Source organism: Chinchilla lanigera, unplaced genomic scaffold (assembly GCF_000276665.1).
Source record: "Chinchilla lanigera isolate Chin_1 unplaced genomic scaffold, ChiLan1.0 scaffold00043, whole genome shotgun sequence".
Lineage (NCBI taxonomy): Eukaryota > Metazoa > Chordata > Mammalia > Rodentia > Chinchillidae > Chinchilla > Chinchilla lanigera.
Window position 1 is genome coordinate 7,902,119 of NW_004955444.1, and position 21,321 is coordinate 7,923,439.

General features: G+C 37.9%; 1 protein-coding gene across 1 annotated transcript in view; it reads left to right on the forward strand.

The window, feature by feature from the left end:
• The window catches only part of Trpa1 (transient receptor potential cation channel, subfamily A, member 1), a 45,727-nt gene extending 25,835 nt beyond the window's left edge, over positions 1–19,892 (forward strand). Inside the window, exons 16-27 of the mRNA XM_005392098.1 lie at positions 2,226–2,285; positions 2,793–2,891; positions 4,230–4,300; positions 4,864–5,026; positions 5,808–5,897; positions 7,278–7,447; positions 9,653–9,782; positions 10,192–10,374; positions 12,633–12,701; positions 16,446–16,556; positions 18,268–18,365; positions 19,028–19,892. Coding sequence (XP_005392155.1) covers positions 2,226–2,285; positions 2,793–2,891; positions 4,230–4,300; positions 4,864–5,026; positions 5,808–5,897; positions 7,278–7,447; positions 9,653–9,782; positions 10,192–10,374; positions 12,633–12,701; positions 16,446–16,556; positions 18,268–18,365; positions 19,028–19,238 — 1,455 coding nt within the window. The 3' untranslated portion in view covers positions 19,239–19,892. The remainder of the gene's footprint in view (positions 1–2,225; positions 2,286–2,792; positions 2,892–4,229; positions 4,301–4,863; positions 5,027–5,807; positions 5,898–7,277; positions 7,448–9,652; positions 9,783–10,191; positions 10,375–12,632; positions 12,702–16,445; positions 16,557–18,267; positions 18,366–19,027) is intronic.
• The last annotated feature ends 1,429 nt before the right edge of the window (positions 19,893–21,321 follow it).

The following is a 21,321-nucleotide window of genomic DNA, read 5'->3' on the forward strand; positions in this document are numbered from 1 at the left end:
TGAAATTTCCCTATGCTAATATTTATGACTGTGTTGGTTTGGGCCTTATTTTGCAAGGGGAACAACATAATAGAGGACACATACTTCATATGATTATTTATAAGTCACCCAAGAACAGTATACAAAAGAGTGCAGGAAATCTGTCCACACACTAAGACCAAGGAATCCAGCTGAGGGCCTGGATCCCACAACAATGTCCTACATGAATCGAGCTGAATACCCAGAGCCCATAACAATGCCTCCCATGAATCCAACTGGAGGCCCAGAGCCCATGACAACTTCTCATGCAGACCTGTTTCATGGATCTGCTGGTAAGGCCCAAAGGTCAGTGGTGGAATCTACAAGTCTGTACCAGCAAGAAGAAGGATCTGTGCTAGCAGGCTGAGGGATCTGCACTGGAGCAAAGAAGTGATGCTCAGAAGAACCAGAGCTCCCCCAAAAGGTACCACAGCCATCCTCGGCAACAGTGAGGTCCTGAGCTCCTCCGATGACCAGGATGGCCGAGTTCCCATCAGGGAAGCCAATGCAGCAAGCTTTTCCAGGAGGCCGGCAGTGCACCATCTTCCCCTCCGGAACCAGGCAGCTATGCTCAAAGTGAGGACCAGAGCTCCCCAAAGTGAACCAAAGCCATTCTCAGTGCCAGCGAGGTCCCAAGCTCCTTGGAGGATGAAAACAGCCAAGTTCATCAGGAAAGCCAGCTCCCCACAGCCTCTCTCAGCTCCCAACAGCCTGCTTCTTCTTCTCCAGTTCTGCCTCTTATACTGAAGGCAACAGTCCTCAGGTGGGCCTCCCACACCCAGCACCACTCACTCAGTTCAGCTGGGGGTTATAAGCTGACCACCAGTTATCAGTCCACTACAATGACCAAATGCTTTCCTTAACAATCCAGATAACTAGATTCTTATAAAACCCCCATGTGATGCCTGGGACTGCCTGCACACTGTCAGAAACTGCTGGGCTGAGCAACAGCTGTTTCTTTGCGTGGGGCAAGGCACCCCCATTAACACACCCTACCTCTCCCTCTGTGTACTCAGTTCTAAGGCCAATGGTTTGTTGTGTATTGTTATTCTAATACAGTGGCTTTCCTTGCAGCAGAGATATTTTCAGTAGATGCCTCCATCCAAACTATGACGATAAAAGCCAGCCCATGATGAGAAAAAGTCTAAAAATAAAGGGACAGAGCTCTTATACCTGGCTTGGTTCATTCACTTACATCAGTTGCCTGGTCTCCCTGGACCAAATTAAACACAAATGAAAACATGCCCGGACACTCACTATAACACAAACACACACAGACTATTGAATATATGAGTGTTAAAGGGTGCAAATAAAAGACTTCCTGGTTGAGATTTGAGGATGAGGGCAGACATAGGATAATAGAGAAAAGCAAGATGACTTTAAATGTCATTAAAAGGGAAAATATATTCAAACACTGGCGGAGGCAGTAAGACATGGAGACACAGAGGAGAGGGTGCTGGATTCGAAACCCGAGGGCCCAGGGATTCAGCCTTGGCTTTACTTCTGGCTCTGCTACTTTAGGCAAGTCACTGTGCCCTCTAAGTATTATTTTCAATATTCTGTGTCTCTGAAAGTTATGCATACAGTGAGCTTCCAAAAGGATTACCAGTTTCACTGTTTCTTATGTCAATATCTGTCCTCCGCTATTCTGCCCACTCCCTGAGGGACATACACTCTGAATGTAGCTCAACAAGCAGGTACAGAAACAAACATAGTATCCTGGTCCGGAGCAATACAGATGCGTCCTAAACCACAGGAAGACCTCAGGGCCAGGATGAAATATCTCAGTCAGTGAAAATAAATTGTTACTGTTTTAAATACTGAACAAAGGAATACTCAGTTATCTATATATTCTCTACAAACCAATAAAGACACACAATCTCAGGTAAAAAAAAAAAAAAATCAATCGAGAATCTACTACCAAAGTTTAGTAAATGCAAGTTAAGAGTGAAATTTCACTTTTAAGCACCTGGTATATTTTGGATCAGCTGAACTTTCAGAAACATGCAGAGAAAAGTATTTGTGGGACTTTGTCCTAGAATCACGTGCATTATGATTTATCCTTGAAGTACAATAAGCAAAGACAGGGGAGGGGAACAGTTTGTGTTATCCTAGAAATGGAGGAAAATCCTTTCTTATATATAGTCTGCTGCCCCGATATAGTTTCTCTTGCTCAGTGTTTCTTAGCTGCCTTTTCTTTCTCAAAGATTCTTTTAGATTTCTGCATGATACCATCCACGGAGGACAAATCCTGCCAAGACTACCATGTACGTTGCTTTACCATGATAGTTTCAATTCATTTTATTAAAATTCTTAGAAGAATATTAAAAATAGTGATATAATAGATCTATGATCTACTATAGATGGCAAGTATGGATTTCATTTGTTGCATTACTATATTTTTTACTTGTGAGAGAATTTTTTTTTACATTCTCAGTTTTCCTGAAATAGTTACTTTTGTTAGGCTTTATATTTTCTTTTGTATGTTTCACTGAGGAGTGAAAGTCTAAGAGATCTGAAAGAGCTTTTGAGAATTCCCCAATTTCCATAACACTGAGTTGCAAAGCAGCACAATAATGACTTTCTAGAATATTTATGTTTTAAATTAATATGAAATAATTTAATTTCCTTTTTTCCACTTGAAATTATTCAACTTTGAGTCTGTTAATTTTCAGCAGATCTATAGACTGGTATATTTTGTTTCTTAACAACTACTTTTGGAGTCTATTCTAAACTAACTGTAATTTTTTTTAAAACATTCATGTTTTGTACAGATCCAATACAATTTCAGATATCTTCAGTGCCCTTTGGAATTAACCAAAACATTAACATCTGACCAGGAAGTTCAGTATGAGCCTCTTGCGATCCTCAATGTAAGTGTAGTGCTTGCATTATCCAGATAGTTTGATAAAATAGTTCCAAGCTTGATAGAAATGGAGGGGGTCTGCCAAGCATTACAGTTTTATAATTCAATGTCTGTGTCTGCCATGTAGCCTAACCCTTTATATTTTTTCATAGAGAAAACAATCATTTTCTGCCATTCCTGTAAATTCATTTTCTTAAAGTTCTACACTTCTGTAGTAGTGGTCATGTGACACCTGACTCAACTCAGAATCACATAACCCAACACAGGCAACATTTGTCCCCACCTCTGTCCACTTCCTACTTAATATTCAAGGTCATCCTCCAGTGTCAACCACAGCAAAAGGACCACAAGTTCATCCAGTCGCTGGACTCTATGGCAAATTCTAACCTTTGAGAAGCTCTCATATCTTCTAGGTAAATTAACCTGAAGGAGGCTTTATACATACAACATGGATGAGAATTTTCCAGGACGTGGGACCTAGTGGTCTGCTCTCTTCTCAGAAGGCCTTTCCTGATGTCTGTTTTTGTCAGTACTTAAATTCAGATAAAATAGAAATCATTCCCTTGTGAAGTTCTCTTAAAAGTCAGAATATTGAACATCTATTCCATCTTCTCTTTATCTCCCAAGAGAGAATCCAGGAGTTGGGAGTTTTCTCCCAAAACCTGTGCTGTACCAGAAGAAGGAACTGTGGCAATTCACTGTTATAAATTCTCCTCCTTCTTTCATATGATTCTTCTTACATATACGCTCAGCTGAGGTGCAGAACTTCTTACCCGAGTTCTGGACAGCTCCTAAAGGCAGTGGTCATGGATCCCTGCTAGTGTCTCTGTAGAGAAAGGAGGCCCTGAGGCCTCTTATTCTGTCATCTTGCTGACACTGGTTCCCCTGTGTGTTTACTGAATGATTAAAAAGTAAATTTTAAATACATACTAATAGTTCTTAGTAACTCAGGAAAATTAAAAATCTGCAGATGATTTCTACTACTATTTATGCATACTCTACCAGAAAAATAAGCTTGAGTCTCTTTAAGGAAACAGTGAGGGTACAACCCTTGCTAACTTATCTTTGATATCCTTTCTATTGTCACCTTATGTAAGATTAAAATGCCGTATGTCATCTCATAGCTAGTCGGAGATCAAAAGAGATAGACTGAATCAAACCATTGTACCTGCTTAAAACAATCTTTGTGCCTTTAAAAATTTTTTCTATTTGAAAATGTCTTAAGATAAGCAAATGTTACTTTTGTAATTTCAAAATAAATTTATAAACGCGGAAATCCAAAACCTTAGTTTATACTCAGTTGTATAATACAGTGTATTTTTATCATTCTTTCCTTGTTTCTCAGGTCATGGTACAACATAGTCGCATAGAGCTCCTCAACCATCCTGTGTGTAAAGAATATTTACTCATGAAATGGTAGGTACCCACAAGTATGTTTTGAAGTGTGGTCACCATTAAATCCATTACAACTTTTCTAAATAATTATGTTTTAAAGGCATAGTAATGTTTTAAATTTTATTAAAGTTGTGTACTTTGAAAAAGAAAGACAAGTCAAAGGCAAATTTTGACAATTAATGTTGTTTGACATTACAATTGGCATTATCTTTGATGCTAATGAGTGATCTGAGGAGGGGAGGAAGTTATTATCTAAGACAGCTGGAAGCATGTTGGATGGATCCTGCAGTTTAGTGGACGGTGAAGTGAAAAATGTGTTTCAGGGAAAAGCACTCAACTTTCAGTTGAAACGTGTGGACTGAAGTCTCTTCCCTTGACTGATGAGATTTTAGTCATAATTTGCTAAGAAGTTGAGATTCCTTCTCTGAGAATTAAAAATGTAAATTAGAATTTTTGATTGTAAAATTCAGTGTGTTTACTAAATAGAGGTCTGAAGCAGATTATAATTACTTCCTCTACAGGTAGTTTTAAGTATATATTTTTATTTGAAATGACTCAGTTATGGTTTGCTTATTTTCCTGTAGGTGTGCCTATGGATTTAGAGCCCATATGATGAATCTAGGTTCTTACTGTCTTGGTCTCATACCCATGACTCTTCTTGTCATTAATATAAAGCCAGGAACAGCATTCAACTCAACTGGAATTATCAATGAAACTTGTGATCATTTGGAAGTATTAGACACTACGGTACCTTAAAATTTCAACTTTTAATAGCAAAAGATTATTTAAAATGTAATTTTCCTTAAGGATACCATGCCTATAATAAAACTGAAATATTAGGACTTTGATTATTATAAATAGCCTGTAGAATTAACTTTTTCTAAAATCTTTTGTGGAATAAGAGGAAATATAAGTGAATAAGTTAGTGAATGAATTTTTAACTAATTTTAACATGACAATATAAGCTAGCTTGCATTCCAAAATGTAACACTTGAGACTATTTCTGTCTACACTAGAGATTTGTAGTTTCCAGGAACTATGAGGAAGAGAAAATGGGAAGAGTTACTTAGTGACATGGAGTTTCAGTTTGGAATGATGAAAAACCTATGGAACTAGACAGTGGTGACAGTGGTTTCACATTGCAGAAGTGCTTAATGCCATTAAACTATAGGGATTAAAGTGTAAATGCACATGTATAATGTAAAGCTTTTACATTCGCAAGTTTTATATTATGTGTATGTTGCCACAATTTGAAAATGATATAAGTCTCTAGATTTATATTCCTTTAATATCAACTAGCAATTTTGAATCTTTCTTAGTATGGACATTGCAAAATGAAAATCATGTGCCATCTCTACTAGATGAACTGAATATTTACACCACAATGATGGCCCATTTAACTAAGATTTGTACTATATATAGAAATAAAACAAAAGAAAACAAAATATCTAGTGGCGAGAAATTATGAAACTGTTATTGTTATTTTATATTTTTTTGTAACTACTTGTCTTCATTTTTGTTGTTTCAGAATTCATATCCAATAAAAGTTTGTATGATTTTAGTTTTTTTATCAAGTATATTTGGATATTGCAAAGAAGTGGTCCAAATTTTCCAACAGGTACACAATATCTTTTGCGTATATAAAGATGCAAATATTATATTAATTGATAAAATGTTATAACAAAACTACATAGATAAGTAATGTATATATTGTAAATAGCAGCATAAACTTTGAAATATAGAAATAAGATGATTTTAGGTATGTCAAACTGTTTGTTGTATCTGAAAAAAAGCCATTCCACTTTTACTGGTCAAGGTGGATCTGTCTGAATACAACAGATCATTATGAACGACTTTTCTGAGTCTTTTTGTTTTTAGTTTTTTACTAACATACATTTTGAATTTGATAATTTTAAATGTAAATATTTATTTTAAAAACTTATCTGGCTCAAGATTCCATTTCAAATGAGTCTTTCTTTGAATTCTTTTTCTAAAAGGAATCCTATTTTTAATGGTTAAAAATCTATGTTACAATAAATTTTGGAAACTTCTTATGCTGTAAGTTTTTACTTTATACTTCATTTTTTGATAGGGTGAAACAAATTCATATCAGACCTAAAAATTATGTAAATTATTTGCAGGTCCTTGCTTTGGTGGATAAAAGACATAGGTCCTTTATTTCTAATGAATGCTTAAAGATTTTTATGTATTTTTGTGAATATTATTTTTAAGTCATATAATTCTTATGTAACACCTCATTCTCAGTGAATTTTTTGTTGCATCATACAAGCTTGTGGAAATTTATATTAAAGAAAGTTGATAACAAAATGCTTTTCTTATACGTTGTGAATACTCTCATATATTTACTTAAGTAAAATTTCACAATTCTAAGAGTTAAACTGTATTTCCTATTTGACCTTACATGATTTTAGAGCATACTATTTAATTTCTCTTGCTATTTTTTCTTCATTTTCCTGAAATGAAAACTGTACATTATAGTTTAAGTTGAACTACAAAGTATTGTGACTTCTCTATCAGACATAATATCTACATTTTCTTATTGGTACTTCAATATTTTACAAGTGAGAAATTTAATGTCCAAAACATGAAATCTTCAAGAATACCACTATGATTCATTTACACTCCCTGATTAAGTCTCAGCACAAACTTCTGTATAGGTGGCGTTAATTATTATGTATAGAGTTCTACACACATGTCCTTATATTGGCCAAAAATTTCAGGAATTACTAAACCAACTTGCAGTCCCTTAGACATCTCCTTCAAATGGAGCATTCTCTAGAGGGAAAGTTCAAAAACATGTAGGATTTCCCCATCACACCAGATAGGACAATCTCCAGCACTGATCCATGCAGCAGATGCTCTTAAGTCAACTCAGGATGGCGGAAGGAGGCTCACTGGTCTTAAACTCTACTTGTATAACTATCCGTAAAATGCCAGGTCTCCATATGTGATAATCCTCTATTCATTTTAATTCCAGAAGAGGAATTACTTTTTGGACTACAACAATGCTTTAGAATGGATTATCTACACAAAAAGCATCATTTTTGTGCTTCCCTTGTTTGTTAACATACCAGCATATGTGCAATGGCAATGTGGAGCGATTGCGATATTCCTCTACTGGATGAACTTCTTAATGTATCTTCAAAGGTAAAACCAGACTGAGTGATTTCAAAAAATTATAAACATTTTTATCAATTATGTACTATAAACCTCATGAATTTAGAACTGCACGTGTCTATTCTCAGTTGTTTTGTGTATGTAAATTTTTATATCTTGTTAAAGAAAGGGATGGAGTTTCTGGAGTTCAAAACAATCACGTAGACCAGGGTTTCTCAGCCTCAGCACTGTTGCAACTTTGTTGTAGTTTTTGTGTGTGGGTCTGTGGGGAGAATGTCATCCTTTGTATTATCATGTTCAGTACATCCCTAGCTTCTCCCTTCTGGATGTTTATGACAATCAGAATGTATTCAGACATTACTGTGTCTCCTCAGTGCCTAGTCTGCCTAGGGTAAAGTCCCCTGACTTGGACAAATTTAGATTAACTGGAAGTGAAATGTTTCCTCTTCTTTTTTTACCTGATATTATTTGATATGCATTTACCTTGAGTCAACACGATCAAAATGAAGTGCTAAGTAGTATGGAGAATGAAAGTGGTGTAAAAATAAAAGTAAACATAAGCCCAAAGAATCTAATTGCAGAGAGGAAAGACAGGTTCTCTTACCTCTCACAATTGCTAATGTAGGTGTTACTTCATATAGTCTTTTAGTAACAAGAAGTAAATATTATTAGTTTTCTTGTGCCAAAGAAGCTGAAGCACCAAATCAAATAACTGGCTGAAGATCTCAGTTAGAAAATAAGACAAAGATATTCACCCAAGTCTTCTGATCCCGAGGCTCATGCTTTTTCCTGGTGTTTCATCTGCACTGCTGTGTCCTGAATACAGTGATGCTGATTGAGCCTGATCGCTTGTGAGGCTAAGGTGTGTTGGACAGAACTGTGGCCCAGAAGTAAAATGAGTTCAACGGAACCCCAGGCATGGCCACTCCCTTTTTTGGTCACTATCAATGACCTTGTGCAGTACTAGACATCTCTGAAGTACTTTTCAGCTGTTTAAAAATTTTATTTTATTTTTTGATGGGCTCATAATAGTTGTCCATATTTATCAAATATAATGGGATGCTTTGATTCATGTACATATCAAGTAGTGACAGTTTTAAATTTTGTGATCCCTTCTTTTAACAAATTGCCTATGGTGAAGGATATCTCAGTTACTTTTCTCAGTGCTGAGACTACATATCCAACATCCACAAGTTAAGGGAGGAAAGGTTTATTTTGGCTCACAGTTTGTAGAGGTTTCAGTCCATAGTCAGCCAGGGTGGAATGGTAGGGTGGAATGGTAAAGGGGCAACGCAGAGGAGAAACAGTTCATGGTGAGAAGAAGACAGAAGGTAGAAGGCACCAAGCAAGTGAGCAACAAACCTCTTTTGACCCCTTATATTGTTTCTGTGCCCTTAATCCTAGGATCCTTAATTCTAGCATTCTGCAGGTTATTGATTCTAGTGTCACACACTCTAGACCCAGCCTCCTCTAAAAAAGCCTGACTTATGACTGCAGCAGGCTTTGGAAGGACATCTAGGCACATGCCATAACAAAGGAAGAGTACAGGCTGGTGGCCAGACGACATACCCAATATTTATCCAAATATTTTACAATTTAGGGGTGCTAGGCGGAGGGAGGAAACAAAAAAGTTCACGAGGGTGGACGGAGTGTAGAGCATGTGTTTATGTCCCACTGTAAGGGCCTCAGGTACATAATTTATCAATCTCTCCTTGATGTCTCACACAATTTATCTTTCTAATTCCTTTATTGGGCATTTGTTATCATTTCCTTTGGCATAGGAAACTATGTTTTATATGTCCTGCTTTTATTAAAATAATATCCAATGGTCAAGTGGTAAAATGACGAAAGATAAACATTAACAGGGAAGAAAGAAGCAATTTGATGAACAGTTTGAAAGGATCACCATATTATTCATGAATTTTCATGTCTTTTTTCAAAATAACATCTCAATTATCTAATTTATGAAACCCAGTACCAGACTTAATGAATAATAAATTCTGCCACTTAAACCAGGCATGGTGGTACAAGCCTATAATCCAAGCACTTAGGGGGCTGAGGCAGGAGGATTGCCATGAGTTTAAGGACAGCCTGGGTTACATAACAAGTTCAAGGCCAGCCTAGACTATGTAGCAAGACCCTATCTCAAAATAAAACAAAACAAAAATTTTATCATTTAATAAAATACATGTTGACCATCAAAGGAAGTAAATGTTTTATTTTTTCTTTCCTTAGGTTTGAAAATTGTGGAATTTTTATTGTTATGTTGGAGGTAATTTTCAGAACTTTGTTGAGGTCAGCAGGAGTATTTATCTTCCTTCTTTTGGCTTTTGGACTCAGCTTTTATGTCCTTCTAAATGTACAGGTAAAGCAGTTGCATTCATTACTGATTTCATCACTGTGAATATCAGAGATATATATTTATACTTAAATCTCTGTGATCTAGAGATTTAATAATGAAAAGAATATTGAAATAATTTAGTTTTTTACATCATGTAGTTTTCAAATGGTTTCTAATGCAAAAATGGACTGATACTAGATTTTTTCCACTGTCAAAATTTATAGATAATGCACAAATTTGTTTCATCTGCATAGAACTTTTTCATAACTTTCCTATAGTTTACTACCATTTCTTTGGACTGCATTTTAGCAGCTACATGCCTATGACTTCTCAAAAGTATTCTCCTGTAATATTTATCATGTTACTCTCTAGGAGACACACTTGTCATTATATATATTTTGCATTTCACTTTTACCATTCTGTCTTTTCTCAGGATGCCTTTAGCACACCATTGCTTTCCTTAGTCCAGACCTTCACCATGATGCTTGGAGATGTCAATTACCGAGATGCATACCTGGAACCTTTTTTGAGAAATGAATTGGCATATCCAGTTCTGTCTTTTGCACAGCTTATTGCCTTTACAATGTTTGTCCCTATCGTCCTAATGAATTTACTTGTAAGTAATTTTTTTTGTCTGTTAATCATCTGGGACATTTAATAGTGATAATTATTCTTAGTTTCTTTTTTGTTCCTCTTTTTGGAAGGGCAGGTGTTAGACAGGTTCAAGTCACTGAAATAAAATATCTGAGGCAAGTAACTTAGAAAGAAAAAATTTATATTTAGCTCCCAGTTTTGGAGGTTCAGAAGCCTCATATCTGTATCAGCTCAGTTCTGGCCAGGATAGAAGATGCTGGAACATATTATGGTTGGGAACATCTGCAGGAAAAAAATAATCACATATTAAACTGGAACAGAGAGAGAGAGAGAGCGAAGATGGGCAGTGTCACAGAATCTCTAACCTAAGGTCTTCCTGTAAGGCCTCACCTCTTAAAGGTCCACAGTATCTCCCACATATTGTCACCTTGGGAATCAATATTTACATACTAGTTTCCTTTGGGAGACATTCAACACCCAAGCAAGGGGCTGGGGATATAGCTCAGGGGCATAGCACCTGCCTGGCAAGCATGATGTTGTGAGTTCAATTCCTGGTACCAGAAAAAAAAACCAAAAAAACCACCCAAACAATAACAATGGAGAAAGAGCTACTGCAAAAGTCCACTCTTTCTTGTTTTTTTTTTTTTTTTTTTTTTTTTTTTTCAAATACCAGGAATCGAACTCACAACCTTGCACTTGCCAGGCAGGCACTGTGCCTCTGAGCTAAATCCCCAACCCCAAAATCTGTTCTTTCAACATTTATCTAGAGTATCAGGTACATCAAAGGGCTGTAGGGGGGCACAAAGATGTATTCACTTCACAAATACTTGTCAAGAACCTACTAATTGCTAAGCATTGTTGCAGGTTCTGGAAAATAGTAGTAAATAAAACAGATCAGTGCCTGGTCCTTGCATGATTATGAACTAATTGGGAAATTAGGAAATAAACAAATAAATATGGAGCCCGATATAATGGGGTAAAATGCTATGACGAACTGGGAAGCTGAGTGAGACAATAAAGATGAAGGTGCAGGCTGCTTTGGAGTTGGAGACAGGGCAGAGATTAGGCAAAAACCTTACTGAGGTTATTGCCTGCACCCTTGAATTTCTCACTGATTAAATATTTAAGCGGGGAAGAATCTATCATGCAAAGGTCATATCTAACCAGGTCAAAGGCAAATGTGAGCATCCCCTTCCACATGGGAATTTCTAGAGACTTATCAAACCAAGAGCATTTTGGCTGATGCTGGCAGAAGTGGATCACAGCTCCAGGTCCACGGAGAGCCCTAAGTGGTATCATAGGGATTTTTTTCCATCCATTTTTGCGTGCTTTCTACACACACTTTTTGTGTGAAAGAAGCAAGTAGGAGATGATTGGTTTTGATGGGGTGTCTTGAGACCTGGAGAGAACTGCCTTTTAAAGGTTTGCAAATTGAAAACTGAAAGCTGGGTGTGGTGACATGTGGCTATAACTGCAGAACTCTTAAGGCTGAGGGAGGAGCAGCACAAGTTCCAGCCCAGCCCAGGCAACTCAGCAACTTACTGAGTCTCCAGTTCAAAGCAAAAATTTTAAAAAAAGAAAAAGGGCTGAGAAGATAGCTTAGTGAGAAAACTCTGGGTTCTATCTCCAGTTGAAAAACAAAACGCCAAAACCCATAACACTGCAGAATAAAGCCTCCGCTGAGCACGTGGTTCTCAGTGCTAGTCTGAAATTTATTTAATCTATTTTGTCACTGTCCACTCATTCTTCAAAATTACATAGGCTTTGCAGTTTTCTGTACAGTGCAGTAACAAATATTATACAGCCAGTACTAATAGACCACATGTCCACTCCTCCACTTCAGCCAGAGAGCTCTTGCTATGGTTTGAATAATTGTATCCCTCCAAAATTTACATGTGGACACCTAATCACAGACATGACAGCATTTGAAGGTGAGGTGTTTGGAAGATGATTAAACCATAAGCCTTTATGAATAGGATTCCTTCCTGTATAAAAAAAGAAAAGATATGAAGGAGCATCTTCGATCATTTTTGCCTTCTACCATGTAAGAACTCACAGAAGGCACCATGTATGAGGGATGGGCCCTCATCAGACACTGAATCTCCCAGTGCCTTTATTTCAGACTTTCCAGCCTCTAGAACTGTGAGCGATAAATTTATGCCGTATCTGAATTACTCAGTTTAAGATATTTTATTATGGAAGACTGAATGGACTGAGACCTTAAGTATATTTGAAGTGGAGAATTACAATGTCATGGTTAAATTTTGTGTCATACTTTAGATTGGTTTAGCAGTTGGTGACATTGCTGAGGTCCAGAAACATGCATCACTGAAGAGGATTGCTATGCAAGTAAGTATTATGTTTATTTAGCATTTATGGATATCAATTCTATTTTAATTATTTGTATACACGAGTAGCTGATTTTCTGATAAAAGTGTTATGTAATGTGGATATTTTCTCAATACTGAGCTATATAATCCTGTATCCATGTGCTTTCTGGTATAATCAAAGTATCAAGAATACTGAAAAAATATCCTAGGATAATCTCAGGACAGAAACTGAGAAACTACCTGAGACCCTGTTTATGTCAACATGTGGCCAAATGGGTAGCCAGCTGCTATACCAGGAACTTCCCTGGAGTGAAGGACTGTGTTTTGTCCAGTCCAGCTGTTCAAAGGAGTGCCTAATACTTTGTATGGAATTACAGGTCCCAACAGCATGTTTTATATTGAAATTTTAAGTACATCTATGTAATATTGTTCTTTTGTGATATCCCCTCATTTTTCTGGATAATTTGATATAAAATTTGGTAATCAGAGATTTCTGGGTAAGTACTTTGCTGCTGAATCTTTTGAGGTAGTTCCATGTCATATAACCCAAAGTTATTTCTATGCTTTCAATTGTATTGCCTTTATATTTCAAATTTGAATGGGAAGATTTGATGCTTCAATAATACCTGATGACCAGTTGAATATACACATTCAGAAACTTGGGCCATTTCAAGAGAAAGAAAAATCCACGCTAAAACAGAACTTTCTTTTCATGCTCATCTTTTATTTTCTTTGTCATCATTCTTTTGACTTTTATTCTGCTATATATTCACCTTTATTTGTTCAGAAAACAATGTCCAACATGTGACATATACAAAGTACAATATAACTTAGCAAGGGAAGTAAACAAATGTGATCTCTGGCTTTCTTATGTAAAATGTGCCTACCTATCACACCAGCTAAACATTCAGAGAATGAAGTAGAAGATCAACTTAGAATCATTCTCAAGTTCCATGCTCTGTGACTTAGCTGTGCATCACATACAGAGCCTGGAACTCAGAACTAACAGCACACAGTTTTAGAATGAAAAACGTATAACTTAATGTTTATCAGCTACAGAAAGTAATGCAGAAATAATTGAAACAATGCTACATAGAAGGGGTAGGATGTGTCAGAATGATAATAGGGTGGGCTTTCGAAAGCGCAGTGAGACTTCCAGAAAGGACCGGCCCAGAAGAAATGAGACAAAGCAGAAGGGGGGAAATGGCTGAGGTGCTGTAACAGGGCCCCTCCCAAAGGATGGTGTGAGGGAGAGCATGATAAGGATGCTCTAGAAGATGGCACGTTTTATTCAAAAACCACAAGAAAGGTCTTAGATTTGAAAGAAATGGTGGTATATGGTGAACTACTTCAAGTTATTTTGTTAGCGGTAGACAATGAAAATGAAGATAGTCCTGTATTTAAGTAAATCTGAGGTTATTCTGGTTTAGTGGGAAAAGATTGGAGGAAGCAAGATCTAATGATGCATTATCAATCTAACAAAGATGGACTTTCAGGCTCCAGGTGGGTGGATAGGGAGAGAGAACGTACAAACCTCTCGACAGACCCGTCAGCAGTTCAGTACCTCATAACTATCTTAATAACACTTCAAAATTCCAGGGGAAATAGCTAAAAGACTAACAGTCAAACACATTAGATTCAATATCTTGTAAAACAGTAGGGTTCAGTGAAAAAGTAGCATCTGATATTGTGTTTGTCCCTAAAAATCAAAGAGCACCAAGGACCTCACACCATCGCTTCCCTGTTTTGGACCAACAGGCGCTGACTAGAGGCCTGGAAGCATTCGCTCCTCTTCCCCCGAGCTACTTCTTAAGAAGCTCTGGTCCATTCAGAAGCCTAAGTCAGAGTTCACAACAGGACAGCAACAGAAGGAAGTTGGCAGCAGTGCCTGTCATGCAGGGCCAGTTAGACTTTTCCCAATCATTGCACAAGCTCCAGGAGCAAGAGAGATCCGGGAACTCTGGGGGATTATTTTCATTAGGGGAACTGTGGGTTCCTTGGGTATATAAATTATATTTTGAGGGATTTGGAGCTGTTTGGTTGCTTTTAAACATTGTTATCTGCACTTCCCAACACAGCACGGACAACTGTAGACATTCCATAAGTATTTCTTTCTCCGCCACAAATTAGGCAGGGACACATCCTATTCTTTGATGGAGAAAGCTCCATCGAAGGGAGGGGAGATGAAGATCCAACCTTAGCCCATGCTAAGTCATGCTCAGTGGGTCCCATCAGACCAGACATGAGACTTGGAGTTTTGCTGGCCTGGCCCCCCAGGCACTATGAGAGACGCAATCTGGCCTTCTCTGTGGACAATGAACTGGGTGAACACACACCGTGTCCTTTAACTGTTGGCCCACACTGGGGTTGAATAAATCTTTTTCAATTGACTTTGAGCAAATAAACAATAATATGTGACCTTCAAAAAATATATGGCAAGGGGAAAGGAGTAGTATCCTTAAGACCTGAGGTAGGAAAGGAAATAAAAAAATTATTATAGGAAATTGAGAAAATACATAACTGGTATTGTACACAAAGCACAAGAAAACACAGTTTTTTTCCTTGAAAGTGAAAGTGAAATACAGTATATTAACAGTGATGGACATATAAAAATAGCAAGGAAAAGCCAGATAATGAGTGTATTATAGGAAGCAATGCAGACTACAGTTTTAACCAATATAACCTGGGAAGTTCTTACCATCTCACTATGACTATAGATCACCTAATGTGTGTACTGAAAAGCACACAGTTTTAGATTAGAAAGCAAGTCTCACTATATGTATTTATAATAAGCATATCTGAACAACAGACACAACACACACACATACACACAGAGTGAATGGCTATTTAAAAAGAGTAAAAGATAAATTTGGAAAATACCGAAAGAAAGATTGAAAAGTAATAAACTAAATGTAAACTCAAAGCAGAAATGTTTATGGTAAAGTATTGTATCCCTGAAAATAAAAATTATACTTAACACATGCCATGAATAAAACATTTTACACCTGATAGTGTAACATTAAAATTCGTTGAATACTCTTAGATATAGTGGTTCTCATGTTTTTACTGCTTATCTTTGTATTCACCCAATTCAGCACTCTGTTCTCTCTTGTCCTGGGTATACATTCATACCATTCACATTTTTTGGACTTCCTAGCTGTGCGTATTTTGTAGTACTTTAATGTCCTAAAGGTACAACTGTCTTTTTCTTTTTGTATCTCCAGTGTTGATCACAGTCTCTGAATAATAAACGCCGGCTGTGTTAAATTAAATTCTTTGACAACCTGTTCCCCAACCCTTGACTGTTTTCCTTGTCTTGTTGGTAGCTGAGGTCATAGGCAGGGGTCTGTGACTGAGTCAGGAGATAAAGAGGGCAAGGGGTATAGCTCAGCGGCACAAGTGCCTGCCTGGCATGTGCAGGGTCCTGAGTTCGATTACCTGTACCAAAAAATAATAGTAATAATAATTCTCAGGCGTGGTGGCACATGTCTGTAATCCCAGCACTCAGGAGGCTGAGGCAGGAGGATCGTTGGCAGATCGAGACCAACCCAGACTACAAAGTGGACTCAAGGCCAGCCTGAACTGCATAGCGAGATCCTGTCTCAAAAAGGAGATAAGGAACCCTGCCCAGTCCAATCGTTGTACATTAATCAGGACACAGCAATCAGTTTTCATTTTTCTTCACTAATGATGGCTTCTATGTTCTGTAAGCTTTCCAGATCTTAATCAAGAATTCTACCAACAAATACAAAATGTGTTTTAGGTAGATCTTCATACCAGTTTAGAAAAAAAGCTGCCCATTTGGTTCTTACGCAAAGTGGAACAGAGGTCCATCGTTGTGTACCCCAACAGACCCAGATACGGAAGGATGTTAGTAAGTATGCCATTCATTCACTGTGTTATCCCTATAGTACCTTTGTATAGACTCTGATTCTACTTGTCCTGTGGGCAAGAAATAGTTATACTTTCAATAAAAGTGACTGATACAATGCGAAAGTCGCATGCACTGAGGAGGGAGATGTTTGTTCTCCATTTCCAGGCAGCTCATCTGGTGCATGTGTGTTAAACACCCCATGTCCCTGTGAGAGCAGACAGCTGGGTGACCCAGCCATACCTTTTCAGTATAATGCAGGTATATTTTGTTCTTCCTGGTCACCACCTACATTTATGTGTGTAGATAAATGTACATATATATGTGGGTGTATGTGTCTAAGCATATATAGAACATACAATAAGAACACACATATGCAAGTACATAAGGAATGTCCCCTATAGAAAATACAAGTAGTGATTTACAGACTAACCTGGAACAGTATATTACTATGGAAAAGTGGGCACATTAAGAGTCAGAAGTTTTGGGTGCTAATTCTTTCCATGTGCAGGATTGTTCTTGAGTTCTTTGCAAGTTTATTTTCCCTTATGTAGTCATAAAATGATAAAGTTGATCTGAGTATCAGTCTAGAGTTTATTCTAACTTCGTACCATCTCCCTGTCCTATTTCACCTATGTCCACGGTTCCAGTTACTACCTAAACACAGAATTCTCACAATTCATTTCTCTAGCCAAGAGCTTGTCTTTGAGTTTGGGGCACATATACCCAGCTTCCTCCTTGGCTCCACTTCTATGTCTCAAAGCTAATTCAAGTTCAGCGTGTCCAGCACCACACTCCATTCCTCCCATCTCTCACCCCTTTTCCTACCTATACAGGGAAAGAGTGAAAAAATCCCGGTCCATCTCAAATGTTCTTCATTGTGATGAATGTCAACACCATGCATTTCCTAGTAAACCAGCCACACCAGAGTCAGCCGTGATAGCCTCCCCCGACTTCCTCTCCCCTTGCGTCCACTCCATGCCCTCGTGTGGCCTATGTAAGCGGCCTAGACTCCTCCAATTATCTCCGTCTTGACTGTTTCACATCTCCATCTGTCCTTGGCCCTCTTCAGTCCACCTGGGGTTTAAAGGACACTAAACTGAGCAGAGGGTTTGACTTAGTGGTAGAGTGCTTGCCTGACACACACAAGGTGCCGGGTCCAATCCCCAGCAACACTACCTAAACACAGAATTCTCACAATTCATTTCTCTAGCCAAGAGCTTGTCTTTGGCCAGTTAATGATGAAACACATACACACACCCAACACTAAATTTAAAAATAAATTACTAAAATTATGTCTTATAAACTTCTCTATGTGAAATTTTGTCCCTGGGTTCAATTGTCCTGGGTAAAGGTAAGAAGAAGCTTTAGAGAATTATGAAATCTTGTATAGAGTAGCACCACCCACAATGAGTATTTTCCATGAGAATTTATAAAATGATTCCCTCCAGCCCTTTCACAAATAATCCTCCTGACCATCGTACGTATTCTATATTATTTGTACAATTTTCCTTTTTCCTTCATGTATGACTTTACTGTATAGCTTTTTAACGGCTGGTTCTCAGAGCAGACTGTAATCTCTTTAAGGGCTATAGCTATAGTTTATGAATATTGGTGCTCTTGAGCTTGGCATGGTGGCGGGATTCCGACATATATGCTGCAGATATTTCCTGCCCTGAATCACCTTGACTAACTATTATGTCTTATCCCACAGCGTTTATTTCATTATTTTTTTGGTATCCAAGAAACAAAACAAGAAATACCAAATACTGATACATGTTTAGAATTAGAAATGTTGAAACAGAAATACCGGTATGTATTTTTGCTTCTATTTGTATCTGAGCAATTAAAAACTCTTAAGTAATAACGATAAATATACAGTTATGTTGTATATCAGTCTTTTTAAATATTTAGTTATGCTGTTTTGATTGCATAGTTAGTGTATTGAGAATTATGAGACATCTTTTACACCTAACAACTTCTTGTTGTTTGCCTTCCAAGGAATAAATGAATGAAAATTAAAATGCTCTTTTCCTTAATCTTGAGAACATTATCATTGATGAGTTCTTCATGAGTTGTATGACTTTATACAGCAAACCTCTGACAACTTTTGAAGATCCGTGGATTAATTATATGGAAAACTGCAATTAAACAAGAGGGTTGTAGGGTTTGTTTACCTGAGTTTAATACCCTATTCAACTGTTTACTAACTTTGTGACCCCTGGGAAAGGTACTTAACTTTTCTGGGTAAAGTTCTTGTCTGTAAACTGGAAACAGCAAACTAGTCATGAGCTAATCATGTAACTTTGGGAAAAGCTCTTGAATTTCAAAAATATGTATTTGGTGGATTACATGAGGCAGTAAACTAAATATTTAATCAGATATAAAACACTTCTAGCATGTATGTCTTCCTGCATTCAAAGGGCAAAAGATGAACTGAAAATAAATTCACAAAACATGCATCTTTCTTTTAGGCTGAAGGACCTCACTTCTCTCTTAGAAAAGCAGCATGAGCTAATTAAACTCATCATTCAGAAGATGGAGATCATCTCTGAGACCGAGGATGCAGATAACCACTCCTCTTTTCAAGACAGGTTCAAAAAAGAGCGGCTGGAACAAATGAACAGCAAATGGAATTTTGTCTTAAGAGCAGTTAAGACAAAGCCACACTCTCCTAAGGACTAGCCACCCAGACCTTCAGTGGGGCTCCTTACAGCCAGAGGGCTACATGACTTGCTGCATCTAATTTTAATGTGGCAAGAGTGAGAAAGAAGCAGAAATCTGATTGATATCACTATATAGAAAACTGAGGTTCCTGCATTCTATGGCGAAGTAAATTCTTTCTCTGTATTCATATTTTCTGCCCACCACTGTCTATTGAGAATATCTTTGCTGAAATGTTCAAGTTGGACTTGAATGAAAAGTAACCTTATTATCGGAACGTGTAGGAAACGAAGTTTCTAGAACACACACTTTTAAGGACAAAGAGTAGTAAATGTAGTTATGAAGCTAGAATGCAAATGTCAACTCTATTCCCAGTTGATAATTATAGAACATGAGATGTTTAGATAATAGTCCCAAATATTAGGTTCAGTGTCATCATGTGGAAAACTTTACTGTAGCAGGAGAGCCTGTGGGTGGCCTCCAGTGTACTCTGTCCCCGCTGTGATAACTGGCCACAGCCGTCTTGTTGGTCCCGGCACCCTTGATGTCCTTTTGAGCCGCACTGCTGAAGTGCTAACACTGAGGGCATGCATGAATTTCCCTACAGATGGTATGTGTTCATTCTGTAATTGTTTTGCTTCAGTGACCATAATAAACATGGCATCTAAATAGTGAGTCCTTGGGAATTATGGTGTGAGCCTTTTATTGCACTTAGTTTTATGAGATTTGCAAAAATGTCTCTATCAATCCTTTTTTCTTTTGATAGAAAGTAGGAGTCAGTCACACATTTCATCACTAATCTTTTCAAGGTCCTCCTCATTTTATTTCCCCTCTCATCCTGAGTCTCATATTTATTCCCTCAGTATCCTCAGGAGATGCCCACACCAATTAATATATCTCTGTGTTATGGTTGATACATTGTGTCAACTTGGGGAGTCTAGAGGTTTGGCTAAGTGACTCAGCAGTTCTGCATCTTGGGGTGAAAAGGACACGCCCTTACCCTTCGGGGATATTGTTCATTGTGTCAATTTGACAAGTTCAGAAGGTGAACTGTATGCCTCAGCAGGGAGCCAGGGTGCCTACTTTGTATTCATCCTGAGCCTGTGCAAGTGGAGGGCCTGGAGACTGTGTGAGTGCTACATGCCCCCTGGGTGGGGCAGCCTGTTTACAATGTGAGGAAGGGAAAGAGGTTTGCTCTTCTCCGCCACTCCTCCCTATTGCTCGTGGTGCTTTGCTGTTTTCTGCCACCCTGAACTGTTGCTGTCTTCCATGCACTATTCTGCCTTGGAGCTAGCTGAGTATGGACTGAAACCTCCACAAACTATAAGCTAAATACACCTTTTCTCCCTGCATTTTGGGCTTTGGCTATTTTGTCTCAGCAATGAGAGAAAAGTAACCAAGACATCTGGCTATATATATATATGACCTTGTATTATGTTGGAACAGTGTTTTGAGTGTTTTTTATATACATGGATGTTATCATTTTGTGGCTTTTGTGCTCTTTCCCACTGGACACTATGTTTACAAGATAAAACTGTTACCACATGTGTGTCTCGTGCAGGGCCTCCAACAGCTTCTTACCAACCTCACTATGCACCCCCACCACATGGATCTCCACACAGCCACCTTGGTGGCCTCCACTTTCCCTATAGAGCACACATTCTCCAATAGATAATACAAAATGGCAGAGCACTAAGTGACAACTCATAATATACTTTTTTACATTCATGTGTTCAACAGAACAGAAGACATATGGGAAAGTTTTATATTCCTCAATCTTTGATATGATCTTTGTTCTCTATTTGCCCTACTATAGAAAGGCTAAACTAGATGTGGTAGTGCATGCCTGTAATCCCAACATGCTGGGAAGCTGAGGCAGGAGGAAATTCATAAATTCAAGTCCAGCCCAGGTAACTTAGTGATTTAGCAAGACTCTGTCTTAAAATAAAAAAGAGAGAAGGGCTTGAGGTGTAGTTCATCTGAAGGTTCTGGGGGAAAATTAGAGGGAGAGGCCAGGGGGATGGGAGATGATGGGAGGGGAAGACCGGAGATGCATGATAAAGGAGCAATAACCAGGAGTATTGTAAAGATCCTTGAATGTAAA